The sequence below is a fragment of the Rhinolophus sinicus genome, chromosome 1 (genome assembly GCF_057876585.1).
Source record: "Rhinolophus sinicus isolate RSI-liver-muscle chromosome 1, RSI-T2T, whole genome shotgun sequence".
Taxonomy (NCBI): Eukaryota; Metazoa; Chordata; class Mammalia; order Chiroptera; family Rhinolophidae; genus Rhinolophus; species Rhinolophus sinicus.
Window position 1 is genome coordinate 75,589,393 of NC_142501.1, and position 21,704 is coordinate 75,611,096.

General features: G+C 32.8%; 1 protein-coding gene across 7 annotated transcripts in view; it reads right to left on the minus strand.

Moving 5' to 3' along the window:
- Positions 1–1,427: 1,427 nt before the first annotated feature.
- The window catches only part of PPP1R12A (protein phosphatase 1 regulatory subunit 12A), a 140,048-nt gene continuing 119,771 nt past the window's right edge, over positions 1,428–21,704 (minus strand). For 6 of the 7 annotated variants that reach the window (XM_074325372.2, XM_074325370.2, XM_019751271.3 and 3 more), the window contains 6 exons: positions 16,914–16,930; positions 15,668–15,803; positions 13,615–13,719; positions 9,412–9,459; positions 6,155–6,205; positions 1,428–3,624 (listed from right to left, as the gene is read on the minus strand). In XM_074325372.2, coding sequence (XP_074181473.1) covers positions 3,538–3,624; positions 6,155–6,205; positions 9,412–9,459; positions 13,615–13,719; positions 15,668–15,803; positions 16,914–16,930 — 444 coding nt within the window. In that variant the 3' untranslated portion in view covers positions 1,428–3,537. Of the gene's footprint in view, positions 3,625–6,154; positions 6,206–6,942; positions 6,974–9,411; positions 9,460–13,614; positions 13,720–15,667; positions 15,804–16,913; positions 16,931–21,704 lie in introns of all 7 variants that reach the window. The other variant, XM_074325371.2, reaches the window with a different exon arrangement.

Below are 21,704 nucleotides of genomic sequence, written 5' to 3' on the forward strand. Positions count from 1 at the left end.
TCCAAAATGAAAGAAATGTATTTATTTAGATATATAATAAAATAGGAAAATAAATACTTCATTCTATACCCAATCCTTTTGGACTGCAACTCTGTCAGATGTGCATTACCCCTGTTGAACATGCACGTTCAAGACACAAGAGACCACACACGTACAGCGTACAACAGGGAACATCACAGAAAAAGACTGCTTATCAGCCAGCTTTCATCTTCGCAACCAAAGGTTTTCATCAGTAAGATATGGCTAATGGATAGTCAATAATTGTTAATGGAGTTTGCTCTGTATGCTGCTTATCATGACAAAGTGAGGGACACTTACGAGGCTATTATGTCCTATGGGAAATACATGGTTCTAGTTTGGAGGAAATTTGGCACTCTGGATACTTTCTTACAACAGACTCAGTGTTTCGGACTAGCCAGGAAAGACTAAGTGGTAATAAACGTTTAAGGAAGAGAATAAAATAGCCTAATGGATTAATGAAATCTACTTTACCTTTTTTTTTAACTTTTTTTTATTTTAAGTGTTTTCCAGGACCCATCAGCTCCAAGTCAAGTAGTTGTTTCTCTAGTTGTGGAGGGCACAGCTCACAGTGACCCATGTGGGGATCGAACTGGCAACCTTGTTGTGAAGAGCACTGCGCTCTAACCAACTGAGCCATCCGCCCACGCCCTACTTTACTTTTTATATGAATCTCTCCTATAGTTCTATAGCTGCTTTCCATTTGGCTCTGAAGTATTTGCATATGAAATTCATTTTTATAGAGGACAAACAACAACAGTAATATCTATCATTCTGTGAGCATGCACAGGGAAAATACTGGGTAGCAGAAAGAAGAGAATTCAATTCTTGTATTAATTTAAACACAAGTCCTGTACCAAAGTTTCCAACTGAAAGTGTGTCTTATCTAGTTACAGATGTGTTATTAGATTGGGGTTGGATCTTGGACAAATCTAGATTGCAAAATGATCTGATATTTCATATTTCAATGGAATATTACCTTCATATGTATTCACAAGTCTATGTTTGCAGCTAAGAAAAAGCACAGGTTTAATTTAGAAACCACCAAATGTTTATGTAAATGAAATCTTGTGCTACAAAGCTACTATCTTGAAACTCACTGTTAGCATTATTTTTTACCCACTTATTATCATAAAAAACTAGTTCTCAGATTCTGCATACAGACAGCTTTATGTAAAATATATAAACATTTGTCCAAATTGGTACACAGATTGCATAAATATGGCAATTAAGATTGCATTTACATATGTGCATGTACAATGTTGTGCAAATTATCACAATATTACAATTTCAAAAATTATTCAAATTGGAATCAAAATAAAGCAATTAGTGGAAAAATACCCATGCAGAATTAAAATATCTCAGAACAAAATTTCAAATGTCTTCAGTAAAAGTTCACACATTTAAAATAGTTTTATTCGTTTTATTTGTATATGTCAAAATACATTTTTTATTTCCAAAATAGTGGGTTTTGCAACTAGTTTCATGCAGAAACAAGGTCTGCTCAATACTACCAATAAAATCAATATAGCACAGTAGCTGTTCAGTTTTAGATACAAAGAATAAATAACCTAAATACAAAACACTAAAATATTAGAAACATGTATTTAATCATTCTTCACAGGCATCCAAACTTCACAAATATAATCCTTAGCATGCCTAACTGTTGTGCAACCAGAACACGTTGCAGTCATTCAAACTGGTCAATTAGCTGTATATTTTATGTCCACATAAGACCATGGAAATTCTCTATATTCAGACCCACCATTCATACAGTTCAAATATAACCCCAAATAAAATTCCCACAACTATCCTTGTACCTTTAAAAATCAAGAATCCTGAGCTTGGTAGTAAGAGCATAACCTTATATCTTCATAAAACCAATCAAGAGAGAGGACTTGAAATCCTGCTTACCAAAACACCTTTTCCCAACCCTAAAGTAATCTAAAATAGGCAGTAGAACACAATGACCTTTTAAAATGGAGGGGTACAAATTCACATTTAATATAGTATACAATACAATCAATAATACAATTAGCTACTATAAGCTTTACAATGTACAATTTACTTAAATGGCTGAACTGTTCAGTGGTTAAGGAGACAGTTATGTGCCAGAAAGATGGAATAGTTTTTTGCATGGTTCAATGAAAATATAAAAGCTATTTGTCCAAATAAAAGCCATCTTCACTATGTACTTGGTTTTACTTTTTTGTCTTTTGTTTTTTTAAAAGGCCACTGAAATGTATAAAATGGTCTGAACATGATGATGGTATCAAAGTCAATGCCTCTTCACATGGCAATAACAGTGCATTTAACATGAACTCACGGGTAGGTCTGCAAATGATTTCATAGCATCACTTTGGCTAGCACAACAGTTTTAGACAGCACTCAGATAAATATAGGTATGTGAAATGTGAAGCAATTATCTTATGCAACTTTAATTATGGTTGAATACTATCAAATGAAAACTGAAAATAAAAGTAAAAGCACTTTACAGTAGAAAACTTTTGTAAAGATAGGGCTCCACATGATGTGTTAAAGTCTTTATATCACATTGTTAGCAAATTTTGTTTTTAACACTAATATGGAGTAGCCTACTTTGCATTAACAGACATTTGAAATAAGAAAATAGTCAAGCATGCCATGTGGTGGTTTAAAAATCAAAACAATACACTTATTTATATATACAGCATCACTCAGTACCTGCTAAAATGAAAGTGAAGATTATAGAATCTAACTTCTTGTACTGCAATAGTAAAAAACAAACAAAAACAAAAAAAAGTGACCAATGAAGGCAGAAAATAGGACTTAAAAGAATCTAATCTCAACTGACTTTAAAGCATTCATATAGGAAATAAATGCATATTGCACAAACAGTGAAAGCCAATGTTCCACCAAGCAATTCAGTTCCAGGTGGGAGGAGACAACACGGCATTTGCCTAGTACATGACAATGACCTCAGAAGAACAAGTGTTCTTTTCACTAAATGAGAAAGCTGTGAAAACATAGAAGAGTCTGCCACATGAAGAGTTAGAAGGAAAAACATACAAACCCAAACTTAGATGTAAAGCAAAAAAAAGTATTTAAATATTGAAAAACTGGAAACTGTGGCACATCAAAAAATGCTGAATAACTGTCTTCTGTGAGAGCTGAAAGTTTTTGTTGACACAAAAGTATTTATGTACAACTAAGGCTTACTGGTTAATTATCTGAGGCATATCTGGCCTTGAACACTTTCCTTATATGCTGGAGCTGTAAACAAGTTTTCTCAGTCATTAAAAAAAAAATCTTCTCAGCAGCTGCATTAACATGAAACAATGGTCTTGATACAAGAAAAAAAAAAAAAAAAAAAACAGAAAATAAAACAAAACAGAACAAAACTCCTAGATAAGAGGGCATTTGGCAGGATATCCGAAAACGACAGTCTCCAAGGGATCTTCCCAGGCTTCCAGTGACTGTCAATTATGGTCCACTGGGTTACTAATATGTGCAATTCCGTTACTTGCTGCTTTTTAAAAATTATTTGGAAAGTTTGCTTATAACTCTGATCAAGGCCCCATTTTCATCCTTTAGCCTCTGGTTGTCTGCTTTTAGGTCTGGTAACATCTATGAGGGAAAAAAATGAAGAAAAAGTTTTGCTTCAATAAAGATAAAATATTAGTCTTAATAAATGTTATATTTTCACCACAAGACACATGAACAAGCTTTGTCAGTTATATTTATTTCTAGTGGCTAAAACATATATCAGGAAGAAAAGAAAAAAAAAACCAAAAAAACAAACCTCTGATTTGTGCAGCTAATTAGTTTAATAAATGATGGAATGAAAGGTTTATTCTCCCAAGTTATCAACTGAAATGTACTAAACCACTTGATATTATGACTTACAAGCACACCATATTAGAGCAGCCAAGAAAATGAAGCCTGTTTTTGTTAGGACAAAAGAGAGCTTGAAGGGAGCTCCTTTAAGAGTTCCTGTCAGTACCTAAACCAAGGCTTTTGCTTTATTTATGTCAGACCTCAAACCATAATACTTACATAATTTCACAACAAAACCAGCCTATCTGGGAAAAGTCTTGAGGTTACTAGATTTGTTCTAAATCATTAAAATTCCTTAAACAATTCACCTATAGTACTAGTTTAAGTGCATAGTACAATGTCTGATCCAAAAATAGGTGCTCATTAAATGGCAACAAAGCAGTTACTATTATCAGAATAAAATAATTTATAAGCCAAAGTAGTTAAGTCACTATTTATGACAATATTCAAGCATAGGAAAAATAACCAGTATTTGGAGCAAAGAGGAAAACATACCTTCAGATCCTCAAAACAGAGCAAATTAATGTTCTGTTTTACAGACAAACTGAAGGACGGGGTGAAAATGTTTAAACTGGAATTTCCACTAAGAAGGATTTATATTACATTTGCTCTACCAGATTTGCTAGGAAATGGAGTAACTTATATTTTGGACGTTAAAATGTACTTTCCAAGATATGTATTTAGTCCTCTTCCTCAGTTTTTAAAATGTACTAGATTACTGAATTTGATAAAAATAAAATTTCTACTTGCAAAACTACTTAAGCAAAATCTTTTCTATGAAGAGTTTACTTTTATGCGCACCCAATCAATTTTTACCTAGGTTCAAATGGATAGATATAAAATACAGTAATCTGAAGTTTATGTATTAAGATACTTCTGCAATACAGAACTAAGTGAATATTAATTAAAATGGCTATGACTAAAAATGACATTCTTTTGAAAAACAGAACACATGGTTAATCTTCAGCTTCAACATATATTAATTATATGTAAAATACATTTTATATTGTTTATATTCCACTTTCTTTCTAGTAATTTTAAATAGCAATATTTTTAAGCCAAAAAATCTCTCTTCAGCCAAAAAATGTGTACAAACATTTTTGCAAAAGTGCAGACAAGTCTTTTATTTAAATTCCTAAATCATTCCCTAAGTTTTTTGTAGTTTATCAGTCTCAATATACAATTAGTGACTTTCTAACATTCTGAGAAGCCATGCATAATTAAACAGTTATATGATAAGCTCCAGACAAAATGGCATTAATTTGTAAAAGTGAACTCAAGACACGCTTACTGATACAAAAACACCTGCCTGGCTCTACCAAGAAGAAATGATGAAACTATAAATTATAGGTTCACAGACTGCAGTTTCCTACAGAACCCTGAGCGCTTGGCTACCACTCTCGTCAAGGCCCTATTCTCAGTCAGCAGTCGTTCATTTAACTCTCTCAGAGTTTGAATCTGCTTTATTTGGTGCAGGTTCTGCAGAAATCAGAACATAAAGAAATAGCAAGTAAAAAATAAGAAAATGGAAAAGAGTACAATAAAAATATAAAGAAGCACAGATAATGAATATAAGGAAAAAATTAAGTCTTAAAAGAATATCCCATGAGATTTAACCACATTAAAACAGCGTAGTCCTAAAATTCCCTATCAAACAAAATACATAAGCAAACAAAATTCAAAAAATTTGTCTCCAAAGCCATTCCATAATAATGTTCTAATAAGTAACCAAATAATTCAATATTAAAACTTTTAAATTTTAAATTCAAATTCTATGTACACAATTTCCTATGCATTAGTTCCTTAATTCATAGTATGACAGAGATATTTTATGCAAGACGATATGATAAGGGTTAATCAATTAACGACGCTATTTTATCCCTGCAAAAAGTGTTCCTTCCAACATACAAAACAGTAATTTTCACAGGTAATGCAGAGTTTAATAAAATATAGCTCTGCCTGTCCACTACTCTAATGTCCTTTATTTTCACAGGAGAGTATTTTTATATTGATCCCCCAAGAAACAGAGTAGGTGAAATGTGAAGAATAAATGGTAAATCTCAAATCTTATAGTCATTATTGTCTAATCTGTTCTATGCCTGAGCTTCAAAAGTGCCAAAAAATTGATTAGCATAAGATTTGCATTTTTAATACTCTCCTAGACCACTTAAAACCTGGATTTAGGAAGAAAGAGAAGCATAGATACAGATAAATCACAAACTGCATAAACAGCTTTGAGAACACAACATCTGTTACAGTACCATGTAAAATCTGAGTTCATAAACAGCACTCTCTCTCATAAGCAGCACGGTTTACTTACTTTGAGCTCTTCTTCCATTTCAGATATTCTTCTTTCTAGAGCTCTTCGTTCCTAGATCAATTCAAGGTACCAATATTAATTATATAATTATTATATTCTTAATTTTTCTTCTAAATTGTGAAATAGTGACACTTTAAAATGAAAAATCAAATCAGGAGCAGTGTAGAAAAAGATGTGATGCCAGTGATGTGTAAAGAGCTTTCCAAAATTTGAGAAAAATACAAAGATCATTATTTCCACTACTTTCTATAAGCTTTTTCTTTAAAGCTTTGATTTTCTGGCGAGATGCTACATGTTTAAAGTATTATTTTAGTTCATGTAAAACTCAAGGATAGAGTAAACCGGTACTGAAGACTGAGGCTTGTACAGAAAGAAAAAAAAAAAAAAAACTCACACAGAGATGCAATTATTCTACAGTGACAGAAGCAGAAAAGCAACAAGCAAACATGCCTAAAATACGGGTACTTTAAAATTTCAGTTAGGATCTAAGAGAAGTTCATCTCTTCCACCTGCAATGTTCACTAGCCATTATTTGTCCAACTGGCTTTATAGCTTTTTATTTAGGTTGATACTGTGTAGCATTAATGCAGTGAATCTAAGGAAGAAGCAACCGCAGCACTTATTTTATTTTAAACTACCTTATTTCAAAGAGTGACAGGCAAAGGCAACATACATTAATTATTGCAGTGTTCTGTTTTATTCCCCCTTAAATCGTAAGCATTCTAGGGTGTTACGCAAAAAGCAAGCAGCAGTAATTAATGTGCTGTAAAACTTTGGTTAGGTCATACCGCCCAGAAGATACTGACTCTTGCCGGTCACCTTTCAGATACAAACCATTTAAATTTAGTTTAATCATACTGAAACTATTTCCAAGACATTCTTTCCCAGATTAATAATTAATGTTCATATTTAGTGAAGCAGTACATTTACCTGTAAATGTTAATGTCTTTAGGGTATGTGATTTAAAAAAATAGATGGAATCCTACTAATAGTTTTGTATGTACCATGTTATTCTATTACCAGCATATTTGAACATTATTACATAGACAAAAATGTTATTTTCTATAAATAGACCTTTCTCCTAGTTAATAATGCAGCCATGACAAATTCATAAAAACCACTGCACTTTTTAAAATAGGACATATAGTGTCATATTTAATCCTCATAACTTAGTGAAATACCAGAAATAACATTATTTTATCCAAATGATAGGTAACCAACCACCCCATCATCCTCCATTTTATTAGGTGCCTTCAAGATTTTAACTACTTAGTGGTAAAGCAAGAACAGTATCAAACTGCCCTGGTGCCAAATTGACAATTGTAAAGTTGCAGGCAATTTTTCATGTCTAACAAATAAACTTTTTAACATTAAAAATGCACGTAAAGGTGCAAGCAATTTCTTATGTATGACAAATAAACTTAACAACATTAAAAAATACGGTTAAAAGAAAATGCATATAAAGTGCTTAGCCCAGTACCTGTCTGGTACATAAAAAGAGTGCTGACTAAATATTAGTATTTATCATTAATAATACTATGATTACCCCTGTCTGTTACATTGAGAGTGGTTTAGCTACTTTGTAATTTATCTGCATTTGACAGGCACAAAAAAGAGAAGGCCAGATTAGAACATCAGAATACAAAAACATGTATCGTGTGTGCTTAAGCCTAGATAAAACAAAGGACAGACATCAAAGTATCAGTTACCTTTGATGACAGGATTATGGATGGTTTTATTTTTTTCTTTTGCTAAAATTTTTGTAATAAACATTGTTTTCAAAAGAATTAAAATATTCTTTAAAAATCTGTCTCAAAATACTATTTTAATAAACTATTTTCTGTCATCTATGTCTTTCATCTCAAAAAGTAGTATGGATAACAGAGAAATGAGAGATTTTTACTATTTCTGCATATCTTAGACATAAAATTCAATAAGTTATATTGTGAAAGGATATAATCAATACTAAATTTTATAAAATAAGTGAGTCTAAATTTTTTGCAACTATTAGTTATGCCAATAGCTTTTTAAATGGCCCAGAACAGTAATTTTTAAAACTTGCTGAAATCATAAGGTACAATTTAGTAAACCACACAGACATTAACAGACTATTTATTTATTATATATATATATATATATATTTTTTTTTAAAATAATTTCTCTCTCTCTGTCAGAAAGGTAAATTGGCTATTTTAAAAATGGAATGGAAGAAAGTATTTTTATATCAACTGTTCCTGATTATTTATTCTTTCTTCGATCTAGAGATCATAGTTACCCAGGAATTTCTTTGGTCGAAACCCTGCAAATCTAGCCACTGCTCACTTGCATTACAGATACTTTTTGAGCACTTTTCCTTTAACTTTTGAAGATTTGAACATTCTTAACTGCTCAGACTAAACTTGTAGAGTTATTCCTATGGTCCTGAGCAATGATATTAACAAATGGAAAGAAAAACAAGTGAATATATCATAGCAGATTAAAAAAATTGTAAAAAGACAATATGGCAAAAGGATTTTCTTGTAATCATTTTTTGTTTAAAATATTCTACTTAAGTTAAATACTTAAACTCAAAATTAAATAAAACATTATTAAATTAACTTTAAAAAGAATTTGAAAGTTTGATGTCCCCACAATCTTCAAAACCTTTATTTCAAGAATACATGTATACATGTTTAAAATGTTTTAAGTATATCACCACAGAAAACCAAAGACAGAGATAAATGGCATTTTAAAAATAGGAGATTCACTATCACAATGTGTATATTTCAGAATCAAGGCTAGATATTTTTTAATCTACGGAAAGAGTAATATGTAAAATCAAGTCTTATTTATTAACAAGGCAATCTCACAATCAGAGACACTCCACAGAACTCTATGTAGAAGCTAAGCTAGAAAACATTTTAATTAAATTAATGAGTACAGTAGTACCTCGGTTTTCGAACCTCTCTGTTGACGAACATTTTGGTTTATGAGTGCTGTAAACCGGAAGTAAATGCTTCGGTTTTCGAACATGACTCAGAAGTCGAATATGTCACACAGCTTCCGCTGAGTGCAAGATCCTGAGGCCTAGCTGTCGGCTGTTTTCGAATGTTTCAGAGCTCGTGGATTATGTTAAAAAACCGAGGTAGCACTGTATTCATTTACACCAAAACTACCATCTATAAAAATAAAAACTAAAGGAAAAGAACGCCTACCATTGCTTATAAAAAACAATAAAGGGGGACAATGATTAGTTATTCAATAAGACGGACACTTACCCTTTTTTCCATTTCCAATAGTGACCTATCAGCAAATCTTTCTTGTCTCTGCAAGAAAATAAGAAATGTATAAGGAATCTAAGCACAATAAAATGGGGGTGGGGTGGGGAGAGAACCATGGTAACTCTCCTCTAGTGTTCAAAGAAATCACACTACTCAGGTGAGTAATACACAGGTACAAGGAAAGGAAAGAGAAAACGAGGTTTGTACTGAAATAACAAAGAGTTAAATAAATGTTTAGAAACAGAATGGTCACAGCTCTCAGGCACTACATACTCCTTTTACTCAGGTCTTTACATACTTTGCTAGGGGGAAGGATGTGTGAATATTGAGGAACAAAACCAAGAACACCCTACTTTTCCCTCCTATGCCCAAGCTCTTTCCTTTCCTATACCCCCAGGAGGAGTGGCTGATCTGAACGCGCAGATTCCAGTACCTTGACAGAAATGTGATTATAACCAGGTTGAGTGACTTTGTATCCATGCAGTCAGACTAATAAACTGTCCTTCTGGTCCTCTCTCACTGCTCTGTCTCTGTCTCTGTCTCTGTCTCTGTCTGTCTCTCTCTGTCTCTCTCTCTCTCTCGTTTTCTTTTCCAATCATCCATGCTCCAGAATTGGTAAGAGGGTTCTACCTACCGTTAGTTATAAGAAATCCTAGCTATATAATAGCTTTTCTTGTCTTAGAAAAGTGAGCTCAGGTCTCCCATTTTTTCTGCTTCTTGTGCTATGCAACCAACTCAAAGTTGATAAAATCCTGTTATTTAGGGGTGGAAAAGGACCCTGGGGGTTTTAAGCCACATATTGCACCCAATATCTGAGAGTTCTGCATCTGGATATTGAGCACAGGCTCAGTTAAAAACAAGTGTTATCTTAGTTGTTACTTACATTGACCTTTGTACGTACATGTCCCTTGGGATTCCTGCTTAATTTGCTGAATAACTCATTTACCAAAAAATGATTTTTGACAACTTTAACAAGAATGCTCTTTTACAACTATTAACTGCCAAATATGCTTAAAAATATATATATATATTTCTCTACATAATTTTCTCTTCTGTCAACCCTTTATACATTCATGTTTTAGCATCACCAAGACTTGAAACCAAGTTACTTTTTAATCTCTTTTTCACAATGTCTTTTTTATGGTTAAGGAATATAAAATGTATAGATGTAATCACGGCCAGGTATCCTTACTATTTTTTTTTAATTGTTGTTATTTTAAATGGTTTTATGTTTTTGTGCTCTTTCTGGAAAAAACAAAAGTTGATGTATCCCAATTGCTTATTGTTATAAATCAAATTCAGAATTTCTAATACGATGAGTGTTTCAGCTAATTCTGATTTCTTTTTGATGTTTTTAAATTTAAGTCTATATTTTAATAGCTAGAAATATTAAACAAAGACTAATATAATACTGGAGGACATATAAATGAATCCTAAAAACACTTAAAAGACTGAAAAACTTCAAAATTACCTTCAAAAGCACCTGAAAAAAATCCGAAATAGCTGGAACAATGCTATCGCATGTAATTTAAATAAATTTTAGATAAAAAATTAGCATTTCACTGGAGACCTTTTTTCATATAGGAATATTTTCACAATTTTATGATGTATCTGGGAATTTCTTAGGTTAAAAAAATTAACTTCAGTTAATATTTTTGGTAAAGATTCTAGTTAAAACTTATGTTAAAATCACTACTAGTAAATTTGGTGAACTGATATTTGACAAAATGATTAGTCATCAAACCAGTTTCTGGTAAACTAGCCTATTTCCCACCCTTGAAGACAAGGAGGAGGGTGGGGGGGCTTAGGCAGAATTCAAGGATTCGAGAGTCCCTTGGTTAAATACTATCAAATACACCTAAATGTCAAGATTAATTTTTAGTAGGATGATAGTTCCCTTGGAAAAATTCCATGCAAATATCAAAATTGCCACCTCTACGTATATTCATGAAAAGCATGGAAGTAATGCTGAAAAAAAAAAAAATCAGGTGGAAGGATTCACAGCAGACTTAAATACTCAGGATAATCTAAAGATGAATGAAAAGTGTAATGTTTATCCGTTTTAATTTTACATATATCCCTAAATTTTGAAAACATTTAGTTTTTCCAACTAATATTAACTTTGAATACCTCACTATCTTATACTTTGAATTACCCTTCCCTTAATTAATTCAGTATATTGGGCACGACACTCAATGCCTGTGACGGCAGAAACTGTCATATCGTTTAACCCAGTGCTGTGTTTCTCTGTCCACAGTCCACACGATCAGAAATTTGTTTAGGACCCAAAGGCAGTTTGCTGTTAAGTTATCCGGTGTTCTACCAAATGGTCACTAAGGGCCCTGACTAAAAGCATTGCTCCATGCTGATAGTAACTGGCTAATTTTACCAGTCCCCTCACCTCTCTTGTAGAGACTGCAGGAGAGACACACAGGAAGTATTAGATAACAACAGGGTGGGCAGAAGAGCAAAAACAAAGAAGCAGTAAGCAGTGGAAACACAGATCAGCTGAGTCACCACAATGATAGAACACGACACTAGAGAACAGTGGACATTTTTATACAGAAAACATTATTACCAAATCTCTAGTGCTCAAGCTATTTTCAGAGGACTAGTTATGATGTTTTTATGTGTGAAGGCTCACTAAGCTACCAATGCAAGCTGAAGAATGATGACATTCCAGTTTACCATGAAGCCTAAGTATAAGCCAGCAAGTTTTAACATGTATGACATTCCAAGGTTTTATGACACCTCACTACGAAATGTGTTCTTGTTCAGCCTTACTTTTCTGTGTAATGTTTTCCCATTTTTAAAATTAAATCTTTTCCCATTTTTAAAATTAAACTTATTGGAGTGACATTGGTTAGTAAAATTACATAGGTTTCAAGTGTACAATTCTGTAATACACTATCTGTATATCTATCACATTGTGTGCTCACCACCCAGAGTCTAGTCTCCTTCCGTCACCAAATATTTACCCTTTTCATCCTCTCACCAGACCCATTCTCTCTGGTATCCACCGTACTGTTATCTGTGTCTGTGAGTTTGCTTTGTTTGTTCTGTGTATCTTTAGCATACACTTATTAACTGATGAAATCTGAAGAGCCCTCATAACCTCCTAAGGTTAGCTTGGCCACAGCAATTTTAGCACAGCTTCCATTTTGCACAGACACAATTACTTCACAATGTAATAGTGGCTAACAATGACAACAAAAAGCCATTTGGTAACAAGTGTAAGGTGCACACAGAGAAGTAATTTTAAAAGTTATGAAAAAGATGGATGTAAATGAATGGCCAAAGAAAGTATGCAGTATTATTTAAAGAACTGGAGATGACATTTTAGATCAGTGCTTTCCAACTGGATTCCAAAAGTTGTACTGCAGAAATGTGTTTATGCTAAAAAGTCGCAGGTTAAATTTAAACAAGTTAGTGTTCTTAAAAATTTTAGGACCTCTTAGAGTCTTTAACATATAAATAGACCCTATAAAACCTCCACGATGTAAAATATACAGTTTTCCCCATGTTTCTTGGATCACAAAGCTCTTTCTTTTAAAGTGGGGCAGGAGGAAAATGAGGAGACACTGTGCTTATTACTGTCTCCCAGAATGGTGTTCTATGGAAAAAGAGCTTGGGAAACAACAATTAGATCATATACATCCTAGATCAATGTGCAAGCCTGTGAGTTCTGTTTGGCTACCCCAGTTTTCTTGTCTAAATTGTCTCCTCTAGGCTGTTGCAACAGAAAGAAGGTAATAGTTATGACTAAAATTACCTTCTTCCAGAATTATTATCAAATCACTGTTTTTTGAACTGGAAATACTAATAAAAACGATAACAAAGAAATGTTACACCTCTAAGAAGATTCTGCGTAATTGCTTTTAATACCTTGATACTTTGGTATGCTAGAAATAACCGCTTAAGTCCCAAATGTATCACAACATAGGTGTTAAAAAGGCTTAAAAATATTTTGTCTTTCCATTATGAGGCTATATGTCTATATTTTTAATTTATTTTAGAAAAAAGTACGTGAAGTTATCTGCAAACTGTATTATCTTGTTTTCTTCTTACTAATAAATAAGCTATTATCAGGAACTAAACTTACGTTTAGAGCTAACACTAGAGAACACTTCAATGCAGTATTTTAGATAAAATAAATCACAACCATTATGTTTAGAATAATAAAGAGAAAAAGTTACAAACCTGAGTGGCCTTTTCCAACTGCAATTTAAGATCTGTGAGTTCCATATTTGTATCATGTAGCTGTGCTTTCAGCTTTTCATTTTCAGCTAGAATTTGTTCATAAAGCTATAAAAACAAGGAGAGAACCAATTACTTTTCTGCTCTCCTAATATTTTAAGATTTCTTTTTACTTCCCAATATTAAAATAGAAAGATTAATGTAACATATGAGCTATTAAATGATACATTAAAATACATTTTAATGCTTTGTGGCTGCAAGGCAGAAATTTTTGGTTATGCAGATATGTTTGTCCTACATAAACTCTTAAGCACTAATTCTAGTATTTAAAATTTAAGACATTGCTGAATAATCTGACTTTTCGGTTTCCATTAAAAAAATTCAGCTACATGATAAAGAGGGACCACGTATGTGCAGAGCAATGACAGCTGCTTATTCGTGGTCTCTGAGCTTTTCTGCCTATCATTCCCTCATGAATTCCTGACAATGCGATGGAGTATAAGTTGCATTTATCATTATACTTACATTATTTTTACTAACGTTGTTAAAAGGAAAATGAACTATTTCTAGAACACTTTCATAACACCTGAATCTACTACATCTTTTTCCCTCATCTCTACAACTACCACCATAGATAGTGATAATCATCTCTTATCTAGACTATTCTAATACTAGAATTGTTCTCCTGACCTCCATCTAATCTGTTTTATACAGAGCAGCAAGAGTCAACTTTTCAAAATGATTTTCATATGGCAAACGTTCTATCACCTACCCTCATACATTAAAAACCTATGAATGGCTTCCCAATGTTCTCAATATAGGATATCCTTAAAGTAGCCTGTAAGGCACTATGTTCTTGGTCCCAGCCCACACACCTAGCTGCAATCCTATAGCATCACCCCTCCGTTTCATTAGCCATAAAGAAAACTTAATTACTTCAATGCATCATATACCCTTTCCACTATCAGCTCTATGTGCTCGCAGTTCACTCCCTCTGCAATACTTTGTCCCACTGTTGCCAGTTAACTACTAATTATCCTTCTGTTCTTGGCTGAAACTTCACTTCCTTAGGAAATCCATCCTCAAGCCCTGTCACTTTCCTTTGCGTATGTTTATAAAATTGTTTCATTAATTTCTAAAACTTTATATAACTTTGTTATACACTTTATAAAACTGTTCGAGGATAATTGTTTCAATTTTTAAACTATACATTCATTACTGTGATTGTATGATACTGTCTGATTCTCCCACTACATGGAAGATGCCCGTAAGAGCAGAGACAGTATCTCCCTCTCCCTCTCCCAGGAGCAGAAGCTCACTACTTAGCACAGTTCAGTGTTTAGTTATTTACTGAATGAATGAATGACTGAATCTTATTCTTAAGGTAAAATGATCCCCTACCTTCCTTCTCTTGCTGATGTGGCTTGTAAGAAAGTGAGTAACTGAAATAGCTGTCAAATACCTGGGGACATGTACAAATTTCACAAGTCTTTTTCCCCCTCCAACGAACTTTATCAGGTTTATTCCACGCTCATAATATGAAGAATCATAACAGTAAGAATCCTATATTGCTGACTTTCCACTTATTTCTTAATTACTTCCATCCTTAATCATTAACAGCAGTTGAGCTACCACAAGTTTTTCAGTTACCGAGAGAAAACTATATTCTCCTAGGAAAAGCCATATTCTTTGGCTGCTTTCTATTAACAAATAAAGAAAAGTGTGTGTGTGTGCTTGCTGCGTTCGTTTCCTCTCTCTCTCTCTCTCTCTCTTACCTCAATGTCCCTTTATAGCTCAGTCACTGTATAAGTACTGATCCGTGACATTTAAATGCGAAATACAGTACTGGGTAATTTTCCCCCTTCCTTTAAAACAAACAAACAAACAAACAAACAAACAATTTATGTTCTACTTACCATTAATTGACCCAAACTGAAAATTAAAGTAAGTTATTTCAAGATACTGATTTCATTATGAGTTTCTAGGAATATCTCAACATAATGTATCTGAATAAACAGATTATTTTTAATTAAATATAACTAAATAACCCAGGTACCTTTTTAAAGTCCGTTGAGTCATCCTTTTCTAGCCTGCTACTGTAAGGTTTTCTTTCTTCTAAGTAACTGTATGATCCAGAGCGACCCAGCAAGGAATCATACCGATCACTAGCTGATGTGGAACTGGTTTCGTATCTTCAAAAGACGAGTTTCAGTCAAAATCTCAATTAGAGGCTTTCGCAACTTACATTAACATGCATCCTAGTATATATTAACTTTATGTTCCAAATAGTAGGTAACTTTCTCCCTCATCTGTTAACTAATCAAGTTTTGCAATATATCATAAACGGGAAATTATTTTTAATATTACTAATTTCCATTATTTGTGGAAGGGATTCAATATTTTTATATCTTAAGTCAAAACTAGTTTCACATGACAAATTATTTCAAAAATTTTAAATTGTACATTTTTCTTTCAATATTAACATCTGTGAAATCAGAACATGGCTTACAATTGATAGTGTATTATGGTTTAATTGATAGCACTTTTCATTTTTTCCAGTCATATATCATTTTGCTTTAAAATTAGTAATACCTTTTGATTTGATGAAGTAACTATATAGTCTATCCAAAGTGACAATAGGTTTGTCCTAAACAAGGAAAACACATCTCATTTGTAAACGAGAATTCTCTTATCTGGTTCTGAACTTGGGTTACATTATCTGATGAATGCTATTGCCTCTGTATTTCAATTTAATACAATTATCAGAATACAAAAATTTGTTCTTGGTTTTACAAGGCTCTGGTTAACAATTATGGGTAAGAGAAACAGAATGGAGGTTTAGATTCAAGGCTATTATGGAAGTTCTCTAAAAAGATCAACAATTTGAGCTAGATAACACTTCTTAAGAGTCTTCATTGGCTTTCTTTTATTTAAAGCAGAGATGAGAGAAGATTCTGAACACCTAATGAAATACATTTCTGGTGGGTTTCAGCAGCCTCTGATTTTAATAATGAGATAGTCATCGCTGAAGTAACTTAGGAAGCTTAGGACAACTTAAGATAATTTATCACTCCTAAAAACATTTAACAAAAATTGTCTTTCTTAAGGGACTTACTGTGACTACTGAACTAGAATCCTTTGACAAAGAAAGCTAATAACAGTGACTAGGATATCTAAACATTGATAGATTTTTATTACACAAAATATTTCATCAACTTCTAAAATCCATAAATATCTAGCAACATAGTCTTAGAAATGATAAAAACAAGAAAGTGATCAGGAAAAAAAGAGGTAAAACATACCTTGAAATGGAATCCGTCTAGAAAAAAAGAGAAAAGCAAACATAGGCATATTAAATTTTTATGCTTTCATTAAAGTAACTTACTGATTAATCAAGTATATTTAACATAATATCAATATTGTTTTCTCACTATTAAACTAACATCTATTTACTATGTATGTTTTAATTTTAATGTGGTTGTTCTGAGAAAGAAGTTCTAAAGCACAGAATCACTGTATATTTTTATAAGCACAATACCATACAATTACATTTGGCAATTTCTGGTCATATGTTGTGAATTCCTACAAATGCCACCATATCTTATTTTTTAATCAGGAAAAAAAAAAGTAGAGACTAAGATACATATCCACTACCTATACCCGTTCAGCTGGAGAAAGTAACATATTCACATTTAAGAAAAGTCAAGTTTACTATGTGACATCTCAAAGCAACTATTGTTCCTTTTATTTTTTTTATTTTTGAGGCAATAAAATGAGACAAACAAATGAATACCTAAGGTATTTTATACACAACAGCATACACACATCTTGTTTAAAATTTACTTTCTTGGAAGTCCAGCTATACATCCTTCAAGGTTTAGAAATCATGAGACAGAAAATTAAGATAATTTTAATTTTCCTAAGCTAATGGTATGCTATATTGAAGCTCCAATAACGCTCTTATCTAAGTGGTGAAATAATAGGATAAAAATAAACTTCTTGGGGGCCAAAGTAGGTTTGTTTTGGTGGTCACCTCTAGTTCTTTCTCTTTCTATTGAAACACTCACTGAATCAATAATTTTCTGTAAGGTAACTAACTGTTCACAAATGGTGCGTTAAATTCCTGAATTTAGATATTTGTATTTTCCCATTATACTTATCTTTGATTGCACTGTAAAATTACTAGGTTCCTTTGGGACTGTTTGAAGTCTAATTCACACTAAAAATGTCTTACTAAAGTCTATTTAAATTCCTTTTGCAAAACTAATTTTGTACTTGTTCACTATTTTTTTATCTAATGCTTTATTTTATTGATTTATTCTTTAGTTTTATAACAATAAACAATTTTGAAGTTAAATTTTAATTCTCAAGACATTCAAATTCAGGGAATGGCCGGTTAACTCAATTGGTTAGAGCGTGGTGCTAATAACACCAAGGTGGACAGGTCGATCCCCACATGGGCCACTGTGAGCTACACCCTCCTTACAAAAAAAAAAAGATATTCAAATTCATAAGCTACTAAGAGAGTAGATCTTGAAAGTTTTCATCACGAGGAAAAAACTGTAATAACTATGGTGATGGATGTTAACTAGACTTATCATGGTGATCATTTCTCAACATATACAAATAAATCGTTATTTTGTATACTTGAAACTAATATTATGTTATATGCCAATTATATATCAAAAGAAAAGAGCAGAAACAAACAAAAGTTATTCAAATTCAGGAAAACACCTATGCATGAAATAAAATGTGTGCACATCAAATAAAAATATCACATTTCACCTCAGGTTTGCACTCTGGTTCACTGATTTAAAATTCAAGAGTAAATAAAAACTCTAAGCAATCACAGAAATCACTGAAATTCTATTTCTTTTTCTTTAAAAGTCATGGTGCCATCATTTTAAAAAAATATTTTTAAATTATGGTAAGAAACACATGACATAAAATTTACCACCTAAACCACTTTTAAGAATATAGTTCAGCAGTGCTAACTATATTCACGTTATGCAACAGATCTCTAGAACTTTTTCTGTTGTCGTTTGTTTTTAAAGGAAGGTGCAGCTCACAGCGGCCCACATGGGGATCGAACTGGCAACCACGCTCTAACCACCTGAGCCAACCGGCCAACGACCCTCTGGAATTTTTTCATCTTGCAAAACTGAAACTCTGTACCCACTGAATAATTCCAGATATCCTCCTATCTCCAACCCCGGGCAACCACAGCTCTACTGTTTCTATGAGTTTGAATACTTTAGATACATCATATAAGTGGAATCAAACAGTATGTGTTTTTTTGTGTGTGTGACCAGCTTCTCTCACTTAGCATAATGTCCTTGCTCCTTATGTTTCAATTTTTTTTCCAAGGTAAAAATACCCTTTTAATTTTTCTGATTACAGTACCATAAGCTCATATAAAAGCACAATATAAAAAGTTCCTCTATAATTCCCAATCCCTCCAATCCCCTAGATAACCGCTGTTAACCATTTTTGTACTCATATCTATGTGAACATGTAAAATATCTATCTATGCAAAGACATTTTATTTAATCTATTCCCTACCAATAGACATTTAGGGTGTTTTCGATAATTTGCTTTAAGAGCCATACTGCTATGAACACCTTGTGGATTTATTTTTATATTCTTCAGTCATTTCTTTGGGAATAAATTTCTAGAAGTGAAAATTGCTAAGCTAAAAGGCATGAGCCGTTTTTTGGAAAGCTTCTGATATGTATTGTTAAACTGATCTCCAGAAAGGATGAATTTATTTCAGCCCCAAAATCTTACATGAAAATGCCATTTTAATAATAATCATGCCAAATCTGGGCATTATTAACCTTTGTCAATTTTATTTTTGTATTGTTATGTCTGGTTATTATTGAGATTAAATGCATTTTAAGCTTATTGGCCATTAATATTTCATCATTTGTAAATTTATAAATTTGATATATTATGCCCCCATTTATTTTTTATTGTCTTTTATACAGCATAAATATTAATCTTTTAAATGTTATAAAAGAAGGCTAAGATTATTTACTTTAACTCAGCAAAAATGTGTCTCAACTTTAGTAACGGTGTCTTTTCTGCTACAGTCTAGTTTTATGTTTAAATAATCAAATCTATTAATCTTAACGGTTACTTGCTTTAGTGTCATACTTAAATTCTTGATTAATTACTAATGTCCTCTGCATACTAAGTTTTACCATCCAATATTTTAATGAAAGGGAATCATAACCCAAGCAACAGAAGTCCAATTTTTGAAATAATAAACAATATTGGTAAGTAATTCAAGCTTTCTGTGATAAAATTTATTAACTTTCTTTTAACTTATATCCTGAAGGCAGACAGCTTGAACTTCATATGCTGTGCAGAATTTTGAAGAACTTTTTGGCATCTGACAATTTACTTTTTTGAAAAGTACATGCCAGAAAACCACTTTCAATGTGGTTAACTTAAGAGTCCATAACAAAACTACTACTGAGTTTATAGAATCTAAGTGTGTTTGATAACAAGTGTTACTGAGTTTATCAAACACTCTTCTGAGGTGATGATAACACTATTTCAGAAACTGCACAGAAGAATTTTACTGCTCATACTTTTTAACAGAAAAGGAAAGGCTAATGCTACAAATCTGCAAAAGAGAGCAGCACCCTTGTTGGGTAGAAGCACTTTCCCCGTCTTCTGTAGAAGCCACCGGGTTAATGTCTGAACTTCCTCCTTTTCCTCATGGTGTAGCAGTCATTAGGTTTAGGTGAGATGGTACCCAGATCACATTAGTAGCAAAATGTCTTGTCTGACCTAAGCCAATTATCATAATCCCAGCCCTATGAGGTAAACCTGCCTGAGGACGAAGCTGACATAAGAGGTTTGGTTAATGTAAGTGGACTACAATAAATTCTCTTTTTTTAATCCAGTTTGAGTTGTATTTTCTGTTACTTGCAATTCAAAGAATGCCGGCACAAAGCAAGAAATAAACCACCCCCTATTTAAAATGAATAAAAACTATTTAAACTGTCTGAAACTAAGAAAATTTTTCTTAGAAAAATGTTCTACTCAACCTTAATGTATCTCATGTATAATTTTAACAGTGAAACTTAAACAACATGTATCAATATGTTTCAAAGTCACAATTTTGGAAACTGGAATATCTTTTCCTTCCAACCCTGGCTTTGTGGGACATGAGGTCTGTGCCTGACAGGGCAGTGAGAAGTGTCAGCTGGGGATGGTGTACTAATTCCCTCCTTCTTGTTTACCTGACCACTGTTTTTCCTTGAAAGATGGGAATTCACAGATACTGGGAAAGAAAGATGATGGACAAGTTTATAGAGTATTATGAACAAGAGACATAAGTGAACTGGAGGGAGTGCTGACAACTGACAGGCAAAGGGTTTAAAAGTGACAGAGCTTTAGTCCTGCAAATAATTTACCCTTAGAAGTAATTAATTTCTCAATCTGTCTGCCTGGTCACCTAAAGATAAAATAAAAAGTACCACTTGGGTTAGGAAAACTTGGTCCTAAAAGTAATATCCACAGCACGGATAACCAACTTCTGGTCATTTCTCACATTACTGTAGCTGTAGATCCTTGATGACTAAAGGAAATCTTAACAGCTCTATTTAGGAACTCTGAGTCAAAATGAAGAAGACAACCAGAATGTCATTTCAGGCTAGATAGTGCTGAGTTTACAAGATTAGAACTCATGTTGTACAGCTCTATCATGCTGTACAGCTCTGTCATATGAAAGAACTCTTTCAAGTATCTCAGTTTTCTGCACAGCCAAACAACAGGCAAATGGGGGCAGTGGGAGCTAGTAGGAAGAAACTTTCAGCATTTGTTAGCCATGCAACCTTCAGTATTTCAAACTTGTCTTAGTTTCTTGGTCAGTATTAAAGACACAAATCCTTATTCAAAAGACTATTGGAAAGATCAGTTGTGATAATGAATGCAAAAGTCCTTTAGAGACTCTAAATTTCTAAACAAATGTAAAGAAAATTTAAAAAGCCTACTGTCTCCTCCAGAACATAACTCTGCCATTTACAAAACTAAAATCTAGGTCTGGTAACGTATCTACTACTTTTGGATATCCTTCAGAT